The sequence below is a fragment of the Nelumbo lutea genome, chromosome 4 (assembly GCF_056320005.1).
Source record: "Nelumbo lutea isolate HS-2025 chromosome 4, American lotus-T2T, whole genome shotgun sequence".
Classification (NCBI taxonomy): domain Eukaryota; kingdom Viridiplantae; phylum Streptophyta; class Magnoliopsida; order Proteales; family Nelumbonaceae; genus Nelumbo; species Nelumbo lutea.
This window is the reverse complement of record NC_142687.1, coordinates 82,857,200-82,875,465: the sequence shown is the minus strand read 5'-3', so window position 1 is coordinate 82,875,465 and position 18,266 is coordinate 82,857,200. Positions and strand designations below refer to the sequence as shown.

The 18,266-nt window shown below is 44.8% G+C and overlaps 1 protein-coding gene across 2 annotated transcripts; it reads left to right on the top strand.

Moving 5' to 3' along the window:
- Positions 1 to 492: 492 nt before the first annotated feature.
- Positions 493 to 2,210, top strand: LOC148861375 (uncharacterized). 2 transcript variants are annotated; one of them, XM_088941023.1, is made up of 5 exons: positions 493 to 983; positions 1,098 to 1,185; positions 1,278 to 1,348; positions 1,514 to 1,570; positions 1,710 to 2,210. In XM_088941023.1, exons 1-5 carry the CDS (start codon positions 876 to 878, stop codon positions 1,896 to 1,898), a joined length of 513 nt encoding a protein of 170 aa, XP_088797149.1. In that variant the 5' UTR covers positions 493 to 875; the 3' UTR covers positions 1,899 to 2,210. The 2 variants fall into 2 exon arrangements, with proteins under 2 accessions (XP_088797149.1, XP_088797150.1); XM_088941024.1 differs by lacking the exon at positions 1,514 to 1,570 and having other exon boundaries at positions 622 to 983.
- Positions 2,211 to 18,266: the final 16,056 nt, after the last annotated feature.

Here is an 18,266-nt window from a genome sequence, read left to right as displayed (position 1 = left end):
CTGGTCCATCCATAACAAATTTATATTGGATTGGGTTGGATCAAGCCAATATCTAGTCTATCGATATAAGATAAGAATATATGTGTCAACGAACCGGGTTTAGGTCAAAACCAATCTAAATCAAAATGAATTTGAACAGATTAAACGGCCCAGACATTGAATTGGGCCGATCCAAAACATTCATTGGATTGGATTGGACCTGATCCATTTATAATGGACTCACATTAGACTGGATCGGATTGGACCAAATCCAATCCAATTAACACCTCTAGGCTGTGGGTTAAGATGTGGGAATAAACAGTGGGTAGCAGATCCCAGCCTGATTAATATGCTCTATTACTATCGTGTGAACCTCTAGCTCAATTTGATAGAAATACAAATACAAATATATAGTACAAATACATACAAAATAATACAAAATAGAAGGTTTTGCACTCTTTACGAACGAACTGAGCCTCTGTGTATATATACCGGGACGAAACTCGTGACATTGTTGTAATAATATACGTGAATGATGGCACATGTATGCGAAGCAAGAAAATATCTTGCTGATTGATATCTCTCGAAGTTTCCTCATGTCCAACAAGTGGAGTGATATTTTTCAGAGACCCATGGAAATGAGGACCACTAATGACTTTAGCATATATAATATATATCCCTTCAGCTCTATCTTTGCCTTTTTGTTCCTTCACTCTCAACTCTCTCTAACTTACATATCTTCTTCTCTTATCCTTAGTTTCGGATTTGTTGTTAAAAGACCGTCTCTTCTTGTCTTGTTCGTCCTCTCTGTTGCAGGGGCTCCTTCCCTATTAATGCTCTAAATTTCCCTCCCGATTTCATTTTATTTCATTTTGTCATCGCCGTATTTAATATTTATGGATCGGACGGGAGGATCCGACGGTTTCTGTTACTATTCCGTTCTCGGGATCCCTAGGGACGCTTCCTTCTCTGATATCCGCGGCGCATATCGAAAACTTGCTCTGGTCGGTCTCTGTTCTTCTAATCTCCTCTCTTCTATTCCTGATCAATTGTTCAATTACAACTTCTCTAATTCTATGAGCTGATTGTTCCTCTTGGTCTTGGGTGTGTGAATCAAGAAATGGCATCCTGACAGGTGGTCCAAAAACCCAACGGCCGCCGGTGAAGCAAAACGGCGGTTTCAGCAAATACAAGAGGCGTATTCCGGTAAGGCATGGCCGACCTCTGAAGGTCAACGTTTTAAGCGTTTCTACTGCTGTTGAGAAAATAACGTCCGTGGACGGTGTTTTGGATTGCAGTCTTGTCTGATAAAGGGAAGAGGTCAATGTACGATGCCGGACTGTACGATCCGTTGGAAGAGGAGGACCAAGTGCGTTTAACTTCCTTCTTTTACCCTTCATAATTCACAAATTCAATCCCTCTCCTTTGGCTCCTATTGTCTCCTGTTAGCTGTTATAACACTAAAAACTCTCTCTTTTTAATTTTAATTCATAATTTCGTTAAATTATTTGAATTTGGGGAAAATTGGAAACAGGGGTTTTGTGATTTTATGCAAGAGATGTTATCCATGATGGAGGATGTGAGGGCCGAGGTATATTTCTTTTTTTATTTAAATTAAATTTTATTATTATTATAAAAAGAAAGAAATAATAGCTGCCGTCTGCGGAGTGCGAGGACATAATTGGGAATTTGAAGTTTTATTCTTATTCAGTTATTTGTATCAACCGCAGGAAGACAGCTTTGAGAACCTTCAGAAGATGTTCATGGAGATGACCGGAGGAGATGGCATGAAATTCGATGGAGAGGTTGATCCCACGGGTGGGCAGAGAACACGTGTCACGGCTTCGAAAGGAAACGCCGCGAAACGGAGCTCCTGCTCGTCCCGTCGTGTGAGCGTGTCTGTATCAGTGCCGAATTAGGACAAGGAAGTTGCGTCACGACTCACGCATCACCACCTGTTCAGCTGTTGTACTCTCCGATTTAACTCATTTTTCTTACTAATACGAAAAGAAAAAGAAAAAAAAAAAAAAACGACCCAGTTGGCCCAGTTCCAATCCAATCCATTGTTGGGCCTAACTTTTTACTTTTTGGTGCAATTTAGATCTCAAAAGCTTGTATCGTAGCCTTCACGTCCAGTCCGATTTCTGAAAATCTATCTATTTATATATGTCAAAATAATGTTATTTGTGGCGTCTGACGTGGAATGAAGCGAATATAGTAGTTGATTCAAAGTTGCCTATTTGTAGGGTTTCTGCCATAAATTCCATTGGCTGCCTGATTGGCTTCTCTTTTTTATACATAACAAAACATAGAATTCCCTTTCAAGTTTCAAGGCAAATCCTATTATTAGAAAATTTAGAAATATGACAAAAGATGCATCTTCAACCTATTTACCTATTTTTATATTGTTAACATCAGCTATATGTACCGTTGGTTTGGCTCATGAGTCATGACCTCATGTCATGTGATGTGAGTCCACGTTGGTTGTTATTATATTAGGGAAAATTTTCTTTTAGTATTATATATTTTGGACCTAGTGTCACTTTCATTTCTCAACTTTAAAATTTGAGAATTAATAATCAATCTTTCAAAATATGTTAATGAAAATCTATAAATGTACTTTGAGTGTCATGTAATTCTCTTAATCAACCATCCAAATGTTGATAAAACATAAACAGTCCCAAATCCTTGCCTCTTCTATTTAATAATGTTTGGGTCACATTTCAGTGGGTATTTTACTTGCCCCAACTTTCTTGAATAGAAAAGCAAAGATTTGAGATTGTTCATTTTTTTATCAATGTTTGGATGATTGATAAAAAAAATTTGATGACACTCAAAGAACATTTATGTCTTTTCAAATGCTATTTAATAACTGATTAATGGTAAGTACTAAACTGATACATTATAAAAGTTCAATAACTGAATTGTCATGTTTTAAAGTTTGGAGATGTAAATGGCACTAGATCCAAAATATATAGGATACTAATCGAGAATTCTCCCATCATATTACTATGCTTTCTTTGATCATTGTGGGGCTCGGGCTAGGCCTCGGGGTCCATGGTCAAACAGATACAAGATACAAGTGTGACCCAGGTATGCAGTAATTACCAATTGGTATTCCAATCATAATCAAGCTAAGCTGGTTCGTTGAATTTGATTTGCTTGAATAGTCACGCTCACGGATAGGTGATTGATCTCTCCTTCAAGTTCAAGCCCAGCGTAATCGGTATTGCTATAAACAAAAGGTTTACCTGGCGACCTTGTCCAACATCATCAATTGGTGAAATAAACGACACAACTCTATTAACAAAAGAAAGAAAGCTGTGTTTGGCATGCCTTCAGGGACTCAACTCATTCTTTTAAAGATTTATTTTTTGGTAACTGATGAGGGCGGATTTGCCCTCCAATGACATTGTGACATGTGGCATCTCGAAACAACTAGGTGATATCCAGAACCACTTAGGTAACAACTTGCCTTAGTCAAGATGATGGTGTCCCAGCTGGCGACCTGGCATAGGCGCCGAACTGGCGTCCTAGCACAGGCGCCGACCTGGCGACCTGCGAGACATGCTTGTCGACAAATTCAGCATGCATATCCCAACACTTCAACGATCCTTGGAAGTTGGTCCACGTACCGAACAATCCGAAGGGTGGTCAACGTGCATGGAGGTTGCCTCCGAGAATCTCGGACCACTTAGGCGACCTCTCGGAAATCTCAGATATGGTTCGTGAAACCCACATCAAACAATGCCTATATAAAGGTACCAACCCCAATGACATGAGGGGGGGCAAGTAAGCATATTCTAGGTCTCATACTTTTGTGATTTTTATCTCGCAGTCTATTATGAGAGTACTGACTTAATCATTGGAGCGACCCCGCCAGGTTAACCACCCCAAGTCCTCTGACATTGATTCCTTGCAGGTCTCTAAAGAACTACAAAGCTCAACAATCAATCTAGCTCGCCACCAGTCAGCTCGACACTCTAGTAAGCTCGACACTTAATAGGCAGCTCGGCACTCTGGTCAACTCGGCACCTAATAGGCAGCTTGACACTCTGGTCAGCTCGGTGCCTAATAGGCAGCTCGGCCCTCTAGTCAGCTCGGCACCTAATAGGTAGCCTGACACTCTAGTCAACTCAACACCTAATAGGCAGCTCGATCCAGTCAGTTCGACACCTAACCTGCCCAGCTCGACCCAGTTAGTTCGGCACCTAACTTGCCTAGCTCGGTCCAGTCAGTTCGGCACCTAACCTGCCCAGCTTGGCCCAGTCAATTCGGCACCTAACCTGCCCACCTCGGCCCAGCCAGTTCAGCACCTAACCTGCCCAGCTCGGCTCAGTCAGCTCGGCACCTAATCTGCCCCCATCTCGACACCTAATCTGCCCCCAACTCGGCCTGGTCAACCCGTCACCCTGGTCCTCATCCAACAAAAGTTCTCCACTTCGGCCTCTGAGTCATCAACCACTTGGAAGCAGACCAAATGACGAGGTACTTACCATGAAAAATTGATTCATCAGTAACTAGAGGTGGTTGTCCAATATCCATAAAAACACTAGAGCAAACAACAAAAAAAATAAAAGAAATCAGGATTATGAAATATGAACTACCCCAAGAGCTAAACACCAAAAGGAGGGCATGACCCAACATTACCAAAACCAAATAAGGGTACAAGTCGAGCCGGGTTAATTCAGGTTGAGGTCAATCCTAACACAACCGAAGCTCTAGAGCCCTAAACCCTAACTCAACCAAAAAATTTCAGGTTTGGTTGATATCGTTTTGAGTTTAGGTTGGGTTTGAGTTGGTCCAACCTCTAATTCTTTTTGCCAAATGTTCTTATTTCCTATAGTCAAAGGATTGAGATTAATTCAGTTTTATTATTATTATTATTATTATTATTATTATTATTATTATTAAAAGAGACCCGTACAATGTATGGGCTGGTGCTGAAAAGCTGCTCATGTTACATTCAGTTTCTTAATTGAATTGGTTGTGGTGAGCTTAAACAGCCCCATATTTAATTTCTTATTTTAAAAAATTAAAACAAAACACAAAATTCTAAAGTGGTTGGGAAGCAATTTGAGGAATATGGCACGGACAACTATATTTTAGAATATATGTAAAAGGGCATGGTTATCATGCTTTTGAAAAATTTTGACTTTAAATTTAAAATTGTTAGCATACATATATACATACATATCACATGCATATGTACATATATGTGGCATATATATGCATGTTGTATATATGTATATGCGCAACTGTACAACTGTTAATGCATGAATGTAGGTATTTATGTATGTATTTATCTATATACATGTATGTATATGTGTATGTCAACAATTTTAAGGTAATTTTTTTTTCAAAAGCATACTAGGCATGTCTTTTTACATATCTATGCATAAGAGTTTACATACATAAATAAATATTATATAATACTTATGCATATAAGTAGGAAGTTAAAATGGGTTAAATTGGCCAAAGCCTCAACCCAACCTAACCTGACTTTTTTAGGGTTAGGTTTATGCTAACCCAGCCCAAGTTGCAGCCCTACAAATAAACGAAAGGAATATTATTTTGGAACCCAATAAAAAGACAAACTATAGGACATAGTTGCTCATATGTAGGATGAAAAAAAAAATAAAAATACAAGAGTTGCATAAACCAACATTTTAAAAACGACCCAGAAATGGAACTGTTCTGGCCACCGGTTTTTGGGCCGATGGTCTGACCATCCGGTTTGAATGGATGGCCTGTTCTGACAAACAAATTAAAAAAACAAAAAATGATTAAAAATAAAAAATGGTAAAAAACTATTGAACGGGTTGACAGGTTGACAATTCGACAGCCCATACCAACAGGTTGTTGACTTTTTCAATGGTTTTTAGCCAAAACCGGGTTTGAGGTAAAACGGAACTGGTTGCCTGAACGATTCCTAGGCCAAACGGTCCGACAATTCAGGTCAACAGCAGTTCGTAAACGTTGGCATAAATTAGTTGTTTATAGGCAAATTACATGGTATGATAGGCCCTTGGACTGACGTGCATGCTAAATATATTTTTAATTCAAATTAATTAAATGTAACGACTCCGTAATGGGCTGTGAAATCCATGATAACTTGGGAGAATGACTGTTCAGCCTAGGGTCAGAATTTTTAGTCTCAAAGTACAGTCAGGGTGGGTGTCATCTCGGAATGATGCCAATTCACGGGCGGGCATTGATGTATAAAATGCAAGTTTTTGATATTTTAGATGTTTATAGCTCTGCAGTGGAATTCAGAAATCTACATTGTGCCTCTCCCTATTTTTCCGTAACTTTTATGGCAGTGAAAATATATTAGACCTACATAAGGAAGTTGGATAATTATAGGCGAGGTCCCTTCTCCCCGGGTTCTGTTATAGCTAGACTTGGGTTTCACCTAGCAGATTCAGTAGGCAGTTTTTTTTTTTTTCTTTTTTTCTTTTTTCTTTTTTTTTTGTATTACATTGCCAAATACAGATTGGTTCCATTGCTTAATCTCATTTGCCATCTTGTCTGTTTTTTGAAGGAATTAAATTTCCCTTGATCCCCTGGTCTTTTACCATCCAGTTCCTCTCTATAATTTGTCCTGAGATCCTCATTCTCTCCCCACATTCTTTCAAATTTGAACGGTTTAAGTCCAATATTTACTTGATTTTCTATATTGACTAGGATCGAGCTGTGGTCTGAGTTATGGGAGTGCTTCAGCATAAGCACATGAGAATGATGTGGTCCATTCTATATTAGTGAAAATTCTGTCCAGTTTTTCATAGATTTGTTTGTTTGGCCAAGTGAAATGGTTACCTCTCATCTCCATTTCAACTAAGTTACAAACCTCAATCGTATTGTTGAAACTTGCTACTTGGCTTGGGGACTTGGGGTTACTCTCCTCCCCCCTACTTTGTCTCTGGGGGACCTAATAGCATTGAAGTCTCCCACCACCATCCTGGGAGGTTGTTCATATTAGCTATTTCTCTTATACATTGCCATGTTTGGGTTTGTTCATTCTTGTTCAGGTGAGCTTGTACACACGTGCAAACCCAATACAAGTTTAGGATCATTTGAAAATAGGGAAAATTTTACTTTAATACTCTGAACTTTGGGGGTAGTGTTAAGTTGGTACCCAAACTTTCAAACGTGTCATTATAATACTCAAATTTTCAAAAAGTGTCAAGTTGATTCAAAACCGTTAACGGATGTAAAGTATCATGTTAAAGGACAAAAATGCATTTCGCCTATCATCTAACCAGTAAGACAGTAACCACCTCCGATATCAAGCTGGTTATGGATTCAAGTATTCACGTCAACGGTAGAAATACAAAAATGAACAAATAAATTTTTATTGAAAACCATGAAGAAAATCTCATTCACTAAACATAATCTCCTGTGATAACTACACATGGATTCGGGTCATTTGTTCACTGCTAGAGCCGACAAGTAAGGTGTCTCCAGAAGAACGGAGAACAAAAGCTATTGAGCTGGAGAAGCATGCAATGCAGGGATGGAGAGCTGAGTAGCGAAAATTGGGAAGGAGAGAAAGTTTGTAGGATCTGTCACTTAAGTTCAGGTTCTGATCACCCAGCCGAGGTTTCGAATCTTATCATGCTTGGTTGCGGTTGCAAAGACTAACTTGGCATTGCACATCATCACTGTGCGGAGGGTTGGTTTAAGTTAAGAGGCAACAATCTTATCATAATTGTTTCTTTCTTTTGCTCCAAAAGAACCTTGGATTTTATTGGATAAAGTGAATCCCATCTTATTTCAGTCATAAACTCATAATGACCTGAAACTTTTTTTGACATGTTCTTGATTAGAATAATAAGTTTTGAATTTTCAATCCTTAAAATGAAGCTATGCTTCGTCCAATATTTCAATTTCTAAGTTATATGATAGAATCGCGATTGCTCATGTCATGTTGTTCCAGGAAAATCATCAAGGATGAAAACCAGTATCTTCAACTTGAATAGGAGGAAGTCCCTTGATCTCTGGCAAACATCTTGATTAGTAGATCATAAAATCACTCATTTTATTGTGAGCTTGTCAATATTTATCATCTTATTCAGTACACTAAACCTGGTGCCCTTTTTACTTAAAAACAAATTTGCAAATTTTACAACTGCTATTACCATCTGTACAAATTTTGAAAAGGTTCTTAGACATGCCCGATATTAGACTACTATTACTGGGGTGCACCGCATCCATCATTGATCCAAAATGGGTACTGGGGTGCCGCCATGTGTTGTCGTTTCCCCTTCCTTCTTTCCCGTTTTTTTTTTTTTTTTTTTTTTTTTGCAATAAACAGGATTACTTCATACATTACAGGGCAGGTGATCTAAATTTCCAACAAAAACAGATAGAACATCTAGCAACCAAATTTGGGGGTGCCCACCCATTCGCCAATGGGAATACCACTGCTAGGAAGAGCATGGGCTACCGAGTTAAAAGATATGGGAACAAAAGAGCAGATAACTGAATCAAAAGGATTTAATTCCTGCTTCCTTGATAAACCACAGGTCAGTCAAAAGGATTTAATTCCTGCTTCCTTGATAAACCACAGGTCACTCGAACACGGGGTATAGGGGTTGCTTAAACTCTTCACCAACTGCTTGCAGTCGTAGAAAACTTGTAGAGAAGTAAGATTGAGGGATGTAGCTAGTCGAAGACCTTCTAAAAGAGCATTGGCTTCTGCAAAAAGGGCTGAGATCTATGGACTTGTTGAGGCCTTCGCTACTAAGAAGTTTCCAGGATAGTCAATAATAAGGCTGCTAGAACCTGCACAATGCCCTGTGACAAAGCTTCGGCCTGTCCAAAGAGAAGCCACATCGCTATTGCAGCCTCTAGTGATGCCAACTCTTTAAGATTTAAGACTTTGAGACTTGGGAGGGTTCTCCGCTTTCTGCTATGTTTCCAGGATTTCCTTCCATAGGCTTTTTATGAATTCAAGAGAATGGTGGATATCAGTTAGTATATTCTCAAAAACAAACCTGTTCCTACGAAGCCAAATGCTCCAGCAAATTAGGAAGAATTGGGAGCATAACAAGTTCTTCTCTTGTTTGCATAGGCTTTTATTATCAAGCCAGGAAAGGACCCAATTTTTTATAGTTATTGGATTATTTCTTGATGCGGCACGATCCGGGCACTCCTAGCTGGCTGCTGACTGGCTCCTTGTCGGCAACGGACGACACCTGAGAAGATGGAAAGGAAGGATTCCCGGGGTAAGGATTTTACCCAGTGGGAATACTCTGATGCTTAAGTTAGAATGCAAGAAGGAAGGAAAAGAAGAGTTGGTAGCTAAGAGTGCAGGTCCCGCTTTATCACTATATTTGAGAGATTAGAGGTCTCAAGAAGAAGTTTCTCTTCCGCCGTGGGGCCTTTTATAGGGACGTTCTTGTCAGGTCGGGCATAATTGCCACTGGGTCCCTGCCACACCCGTTACTTGCCAGGGCTGCACAGGTGGCTGTTGTGGCGTACTCCTCGCCCGGGTGAGTGACACGTCCCCAAAGTGGCAGGCATGCCTCCACTTGCTAAGAGACGTGGATGCAGACTGTCGAAAGGACAGGGACTGCGCCGTCAGTAAGGGACGTGGCACAATCTGATCGATACAACCTATCAGATAGAAGCTTCCTGAGGAGTGCTCAGGCGGCTCGTTCGCGAGCTACTTTGTGGCGAGCTCGGAATACTTCAGGATTACGTTTAATAGAATTGGTCCTTGGGATGACTTGTTTGCTTGGGAGCTCGGGCGAGCTAGTTCCCCTAGCCCATGAGCTAAAGTTGCCTCGGAGTATCCCTTCAAAGGTAGCTCGGGGAACCCGGAGCTTGCGTTGCGGCGAGCTTCTCCTTTTGTGAGCTACAATGTAGCGAGCTACTTTATGGGCCCGTCACTTAGTTGCACTAGGCTGCAATGTTGAGTTGTTGCTCGTGCTGAGTTAGTGTTCACGTGTCACCGTTTCATAGGTCGGGTCAAATCGTCCTCCATCAATTGCCCCCCACTCCTTGAGTTGAGAGCGTTGCCTTAGTGTGAGGAGTTCATGAAGCATGATGGACTGATTTGACCAAAATTCAAACTTGATTGACTACTCACGTTAAATGGATCCGTGGGAATCAAGAGATTTCCTGATTTTTCTAACTTTTTAGATTCCCAAAACGTGCTAAAGTGGCTCTTAATTTTGAATGTTGTGCAGCCGTCATTACCTTAATCATGGAAGACGTGCCACCAATCACCTTCAGTTTTCAGAAGGCGTGCGGTCAGTGCGCCTGCGAGCCGTTGGATCTGCTTTGATATGGGTCGTTGATTCGAAGCGTGGGGGCTATAAATAGGAGGGCCCTCTGGGCCTCGTTTCCCTTCACGCCATCTTGCTGTCTTCAGATTCTGAGGTCGCGCACGTGTCAAGTCTACTCGAGTTCCTCCCGTCCCCTTTCGGTGAGTCTTACTTATTGTCAGTCATGTTGGGATACCCGTACCATGTCCGTCACCAGGGCAATGACCAGGATGATGATGCTCCCTCGAGCTCGGGGAGAGCTTGGGAGCAGGTTTCGGGGGCCAGGGAGGTCTCCGGCGAAGGAGCTTCCACTTCACGAGGAAGGGAGCCCGATTCTTTCGGCCCTTCCTCCATGACAGAGAGGAGACTTAGGTCTCTGATTAACTATTTCCACCTTCCGAGGGACCTTCTCTACTGCATCCCCACTGGAAACTTTTCGTGGGATCATGGCCCCAACGACATAGTCATTTACCAGGAACAGCTCGAGGATAGCCTACGTCTCTCCCTGCACCCCTTGATAGTGGAGGTGCTAAACCACTTCAACGTCACTATTAACCAACTCCATCCTAATGCCATCCGAAACTTATTGTGACGATATCCTTGTGTTGGGAATATTGTCTTCCCTTGAGTCTGGACATCTTATCCTCTATCCTCTATATAAAGAATGCCACTCTCGGGGCTCTACCGGAGAGGCGTCTCTACTACTTCTCTCCCCGTCGTGGCTACAAGCTCTTGCATGAGCTCCCGAAAAAAATCCCTGCCTGGAAGCGGGATTATTTTTTAGTTCGTAACCCCGAAGGGTGGCCCTTCCCTACTTCTTGAAGGGGCACCATCCAGGACTCTGGGGTCGAGTTGGACCCTGAAACTCAAAAAACGATGTTGTCTTAGGCATCAATAGGCTTCCTCTTTTCGGACTACTTGACCGAAGAGAAGCTAATGCAGGCCGGCCTGAGCCGGGGTAGGTTGTCCTTTTAGGTCACGTGGTTTTTGTCACGACATTGTGTTCATATGCATATATATTTCGTTCTTACCGAACTAATACTGTGGTTTCTTCTTGGCAGCCGTCATGTCTGGTATCGACTCACGCCGTCTTCTTTCAAGCAACTAGAGGCGCAAGGTGAAGAGGTCGCACCCCGACTGGACTCCCCCCTCCGAGGGTACTGAGTTCGGATCTGCTGAGCCAACTTTATCCCCCCCTTCGCTTGAGATCCCGCCACCTCCATTTGAGGGAACTAGTGGGGCTGGTCTCGGAGGGGGTGAGCTCCCACAACAAGGGGTGACTCCCCGTAACCCTCTCTAGCCATTCCTTTACCCTCCATTCCTAGTGGGGAACTGGGAAGGGGTGAACGACTACACCGTGGCTCGCTGGAGGATCCGGAAGGTGATTAACAACGACAAGGTTGCCCATTATGGGAATATGAAGCCTGGGGACCTCGCCACATTTGCCTCCTCCCACTGCATGGTGGTAAGTGATTCCTGTCTTCTCTCATTTTGCCTCCTTTTGCTGTCCTTTGATCTTTCTGTTGACAGGTGAATACCGCCATCCATGCTATGGCCCTCTAGACGCACATCCACCATGTTGACGCCCTCGACCAGTGGGCCACCAATAAGAAGCTCCAGGGCGAGCTCGACCGGATTCGGGGCGAGCTCCATCACACTCGCAAGGGGAGTAAATCTTAGGAGCTCCTCGTCCGCGATCAAGAGGCCCAAATTGCCCGGCTTTTTGAAGAGAGCCCGCATTACCAGGAGGAGTCATCGAGGGTGGTGGCAGAGAGGGAGCTCCTTCGACAGCAGGTATGGGACTTGGAGTCCACTCTTCTAGATCGCACTCGAAATTTCAACCAAATGGTGGAGGTTGAACGAGAGAAGGCGGTCTAGGATTTCAAAGACTCCTAGGAATACCATGACCTCCAGGTGGAATATGGCTTGAGTTTGTACCACTCTGGGTTTAAGCTCTGCTGGTGGTTGGTTCGGAAGTTCTCTGGGCTCAACCTCGACGGCGTCACTATGAAGGGCCTGTCTCCCGAGACTGCGGATCAAGTGGAGGAAGTGGAGCCTGACTCCCCAGAGGATGAGGATGAGGAGGTGGATCCCTGAGGTGGTGTTTTTCCTGGACTTCTGGTGGCTCCCGGGTGCCATAAACCTGGTCTTTCAAAGATCTTTGCTTAGGTCGGTTATTGCCTTGTCATTTTTCTTTTTTCTTTCTTTTTTTGAAATGGTAATGAAAGTTCTTTTTCTTCTAAGTATAGTGTGCACTCTTTATCTTTGCTAAAGCGATCTCAACACCTGAGCTATTAGAACTACATACCCGAAGTAGGACTTCTCGATAATCGTTATTTTGAACTGCCCCTTATATCATTCAAGGCATCTCTATGGTACACGACGAAGTGATTACCATGTGTGCTCGAACCATATACTTGCCGGTTATTCTATAGTTCAATCCACATACCAGAATGAGCTATGCTCGTCGGTGTTTAAACCTGAGCTACTCACGCTTTTCATACTTTACCCCCATCGTCGAAATGGCTAAGTCCTTCTTGATGCCGAGTGTTGGTTAGCTCGGTGCCTTAGCCCGTAAGCTTGGGGGTGACTTGTAGCCCACTCTTGGGGTTCGCCCATGACATAGAGGCAATTGGGTTCTATTGTGCTGCGGTCATGTTAGCTCAGCATTTTTGGCCCTCTGGCTTCGGGAGTGGCTCGTAGCCTACTCAGCTGTTATAGGTAATACTGTCTTAAGTTGACAATATTCTATGCCCGAGGTACCTGTCTTCCTTCGAGAGTTTTGAGCTCGTATGTTCCTTCCCCGAGCACTCGTTTCACTCGGTAAGGTCCTTCCTAGTTGGACCCAAGCTTGCTAGCGTCGAGCTCAGGTACCATAACTTTACGCAGGACCAGGTCGCCGACGCGGAGGTTCCGCTTCTTGACCCCGGTGTTATAGTACCAAGCTACTCCCTGCTGGTAAGCTACAGTCCTGATGTACGCCAGGTCCCTTACTTTGTCGAGGAGATCGAGGTTGGTATGCAACTCATCTTCATTTGTCTGGTCATTGTATGCTTCTAGTCGTAGCGTAGGTACTTTGATCTCTACGGGGATAACTGCTTCGGTGCCATTGGTGAGGTTGAAGGGAGTTTCTCCCGTGGTGGTCTTTTCCATGGTTTGGTAAGCCCATAAAACACTGGGTAGCTCATCTCCCCACAACCCCTTAGCTCGGTCTAGCCGTGCCTTCAATCCGCGAAGGATGGCTCCGTTTGTGACTTCTGCTTGACCGTTTGCTTGAGGGTGTGCGACTGAAGTAAAGTCCTGTCAGATCCCCATGTCTTGGCACCGGTTTTGGAATTTGATGTCCTCGAACTACTTGTCGTTGTCAGAAATCAGTACCCGAGGTAACCCAAAGCGGCACACGATGTTCTTCCAAAAGAAGTTTTGGACGTTCCGGGTTGTGATCATTACAAGGGGTTCAACCTCTACCCACTTGGTGAAGTAATCTACTTCTACTACTAAGAACTTCCTCTCACCCGTTGCTGGTGGGAATGGCCCGAGTAGATCGATGCCCCATTGTGCAAAGGGCCACGGGCTGGTGAGATACTTGAGGTTGGCAGCAGGTTGGTGGTGGATATTGGCGTGCTTCTGGCATTTGTCACATTTTTTAACGAGCTCAATGGCATCTTCCTTCATTGTTGGCCAATAATACCCCTGTTGAAGTGCCTTTTGGGCGAGAGCCCTGCCCCCCAAGTGTCCGCCGTACAAACCCTCATGAGTGCCGCGGAGTACGAGCTTGACATCGGTAGGTCATAATCAACGCAGGTAGGGGAGCGTGTAGGATCTCTAGTATAGTCGTTCGCCTATCATGACGTATTTGGCTGTCTGGCACTACACCCTTCTGGCTGCATTGCAATCTGCAGGGAGGGTCCCGTGTAGCATGAAGCTCGCGAGCGGGTCAATCCAGCTTCGCTCTGCTTGAACGATGGGAGTGACCTCTTCTGCTTCCCCGAGAATGCTAGGCCGAGGCAGTTCCTCTATGTACACGGTTCTCATGGTGATGTCGCTGGTGCTGGATAACCTGGACAGGGCGTCAGCCTCAGCGTTCTCTGACCTAGGGATTTGTCTGATGAAGTGTGATTGGAAGTTGAGCAGGGCTTCTCTGACTTTGGCTAAGTAGGCGACCATGGTCAGCTCGCAAGCTTCGTACTCGCCAGTGATCTGGTTGACCACGAGCTAGGAGTCGCTATAGATAACAATGTGCTTGGCTTTTCCTTCTCTGTCTAAAGCTAGTCCAGCTATCAATGCCTTGTATTCCGCTTCATTGTTAGATTCCTCAAACTCAAAGCGTAGCACGTACTCCAATTTCATGCCACTGGGGCCGTGCAAAACTATTCCAGCTCCGCTGCCCTGTTGGTTCGAGGAGCCATCTACGTGAAGGATCCAGGGCTCCTAATCCCAGCTCGCGCCTGGCCTAGCTAGGAGAGATACCACACTGGCTGCTACCTCACGGGGCTTAGACTGAACCGGCCTGGGAGCTTCCTTGTGCTCAACCGGCCTGGGGACTTCGGAGCTGAACGTGCACTCGGCGATGAAATTTGCTAAGGCTTGAGCCTTAATGGAAGTTTGCAGCTTGTACTAGAGGTCGTACTCACTGAGCTTAACGGCCCACTTCGTCAACCGACCAGAGACCTCGGGCTTAAGTAAGACTTGCCTCAGAGGTTTTTCGGTGATGACGGTAATAGTGTGAGCCTGAAAGTATGGGCGGAGCTTCCAAGTTGCAATTACTAGTGCATATGCTAACTTTTCTATCTCCGGGTATCTCGTCTCTGCTCCCTGCAATAATTTACTAACATAATAGATGGGTCATTGGGCCCGATCTACTTCCTTTATTAGTACCGAACTGACCACTTCGTCGCTTGCCGAGAGATATAGTTCCAAAACATCACCCTCCGAGGGCCAAGTTAAGATCGGCACACTAGCGAGGTATTTCTTAAGCTCGTTAAATGCCAGTTGGCAGTCTTGGGTCCATTTGAACCCTTTGCTCTTAATTGCCTTAAAGAACGATAGACAACGGTCCGCCGACTTGGACATGAAGCGGCTCAGGGTGGCTACGCAGCCATTCAACCTCTGAACCTCCTTCAACTTCCGGGGTGGTCTCATATCTAAGATGGCCTTAATCTTATCCGGGTTGGCCTCAATGTCGCGCCGATTAACGATGTACCCTAGGTAACACTAAAGACACATTTGTTTGGATTCAACTTCATGTTAAACTTACGCAAAATTTCAAAAACAGAATGCAAATCTTGAATTAATTCATGCAAAAATTGGGTTTTGACGACCATGTCGTCTACATAACATTCTACTTTTCTGCCAATTAATGGCTCAAACAATTTATTTACAAGCATTTGAAAGGTTGCCCCTACGTTTTTCAACCCGAAGGGCATAACCTTAGCAGTATAGATCGCACTTTGTGATGAAGGCGGTCTTTTCTTCGTCTGTCGGGTCCATCTTAATTTGGTTATAGTCCGAATAGGCATCTAAGGAACTCAACAACTCGTGCCCTAAGGTCGCGTCCACCAAGTGGTCAATTCTGGGGAGCGGGAAGCAGTCTTTTGGGCAGGCTCGGTTTAGGTCGGTGTAGTCGACACACATGTGCCACTTGCAGTTATCCTTCTTCACCAGAACGGGGTTGGTTACCCAGCTTGGGTAATGGACTTCTCTTATGAAGTCAGCTGTGAGGAGGTTCGCAACCTCCTCGTCGACTGCTTTCCACCGCTCCAGGGCTAGGTTGCATTTCTTCTGTCTAACAGGCCTAACTACATGATCAATATTGAGCTTTTGAGTTATAAGGCTAGGGTCTATACCGGGCATCTCTACCGCGGACCATGCAAAAATATCTAAATTTTGAAGTAAGAAACTTACCAATTCGGATCGTAGAGGTTCCTGGACGGAGGCAACGATCTGAAGTGTCCAAGCTGGGTCTGCTACCGAAGTTGGAACAATGACAATTTCTTCCGTGGGTGAAGCTCGTTCTTTGCTTGGCTCCGTAGGCCACTCCAGCTTGAGGTCATCGGCCACCTTGGTCTTTCCCTTTAGGGCAGCGACATAGCACTTGCGGGACTCGAGCTGGTCGCCTCACGCTACTCCCACACTGGTCTGTAGAAAACTTCATTGCCAAATGATAAGTGGAGACCACTGCCCGTAGGACATGGGTGATCGACTGACCTATTATGGCGTAGTAGGGGGAGGGGGTCGCGACCACCAGGAAGTCGTGGTTGAGTCTAACTACGTAGGGCCATGTGCTGACTTCCATAGGTACTGTCACTTTCCCAAGGGGTCTGACTTCTTCTTCGCTGAAGCCCACCAAAGGAGTGTTCGCAGGCCTCAAGTCACTTCCCTGCAACTGAAGCTGGTCAAACACGGCTTTGAAGAGAATATCTGTCGAGCTACCTGAATCAACGAGGACGCGCCTGACCTCGAAGTCGTTGATCCTTAGCTTTATCACAAGCGTGCCGTCGTGGGGGTACTGGACCCCTCACGCGTCGTCCTCCATGAAGAAAATTGGTTTTTCTATCTTTGGCCGCTTTGGAGGATTTTTCTCTTCCCGGGCAGCTTCACGAACTGACGTCCAAGCTACTGCTAAAGTACAACCCGCGACGATTGATTCTCCCACTATCACGTGGATGGTGACCCGAAACAACCTCTCTTTCGGAGGTCACCTCTGTGATTGTTCGGTCGGCCTTCTACTGGACTCGGGAGCATCCTTACCGTGCTCCCCTTGCCGACCTACCTTATTATTATTATTATTATTATTATTATTATTATTATTATTATTATTATTATTATTATTATTATTATTATTATTATGTACAAAAATTAAATATCCGCGACGGATGAGCTCCTCTATCTCGTCGCGGAGGTTTTTACAACTCTTGGTACTATGACCGTAATCTATGTGAAAACTACAATACAGGTTCTTATTTCTTTCATTGGGATTCCCCCTCAGGCAGGGTGGCCACTTCACGTACGGGGCATCCTTGATTGCCATCAGGATTTCGGCCCGCTTTGCGTTCAGTGGGGTGTAATCAGTTCGGTCCACTCTAGGAGCTCGGAACGGCTGACCCGGCTTTGCCCCTCGAGCTACATCTTTTTTCTTTCGATTGTCCCCCTGGCTGGAATGCTCTCCTTCCCTTTTCCTCTTCTTCGGTGCGCTTTCGCCCTTCTGGTTGATCACTTCCTCCATGGCTATAAACCTGTCTGTGAGCTTAAGGAATTCGGTTATGGTTGCCGGTTGGTTGACGACCATGTGCCATTTGAACTCTTTATGCGTCATGCCTTTCTTGGCTGCTGCGAGGTGCACGGCAGGGTCCAGACGCGGTATCTGCATGCACACATCGTTGAACCGCTTGATATAGCCTCAGATGGACTCTCCCTCTCTCTGCACTATGTTGAAGAGGCTTTCTTCAGTTCACGGGCACTGCTTACTGGTGCTAGGTTTCGGTACCATGTGCGGGCCACTCCTCTGAAAGTGGTGGAGAAGGCCACGCACATGCACGACTCACTAGCCCTCGCCAGGTGCATCTACGACTAGAAGGCGTCTACGTGATCATTTGGGTCAAATGACCCATCATACTTGTCGAGAGGGGGGAGCTTGAAGTCTTTAGGCATTGGAACTGCTAGGAGCTCGGGAGATAGGGGATGGAACTGAAAGGAGGGGAGCCTTGGCTTTGCCCGAGCTTACTTTTTCTTTGCCACCGAGCTTGGGCAGGTTGTGGGTGGTAGATCGACGAGCTCGGCGGCGTCTCTACTTTTTGGCGAGCTCCACATTCGTGCTGCTCACCTTCGTGCTGTTAGGAATGGTTTGTGCAAGAAGTAGCTTGGGCCACTGGTGATGGCTACAGACAGAGGGATCCTGCTTGGAGTCAGCAACCAAAATCTCGAACCAGTTCTCCAAGAGCGGGGTTTCAAACTTTGACTACTGAGGCGATGTAGACCTGGCGAGCTGGGGTCCTCCCAACCTGACCGCCCGCG

Excerpts from the sequence above, each read along its gene's own strand:
- LOC148861375 (XM_088941023.1), top strand. The coding sequence starts at position 876 with ATGGATCGGACGGGAGGATCCGACGGTTTCTGTTACTATTCCGTTCTC. Across the intron at positions 984-1,097 it reads CATATCGAAAACTTGCTCTG|AAATGGCATCCTGACAGGTG; the intron begins GTCGGTCTCTGT and ends GTGTGAATCAAG. Across the intron at positions 1,186-1,277 it reads AATACAAGAGGCGTATTCCG|TCTTGTCTGATAAAGGGAAG; the intron begins GTAAGGCATGGC and ends TTTGGATTGCAG.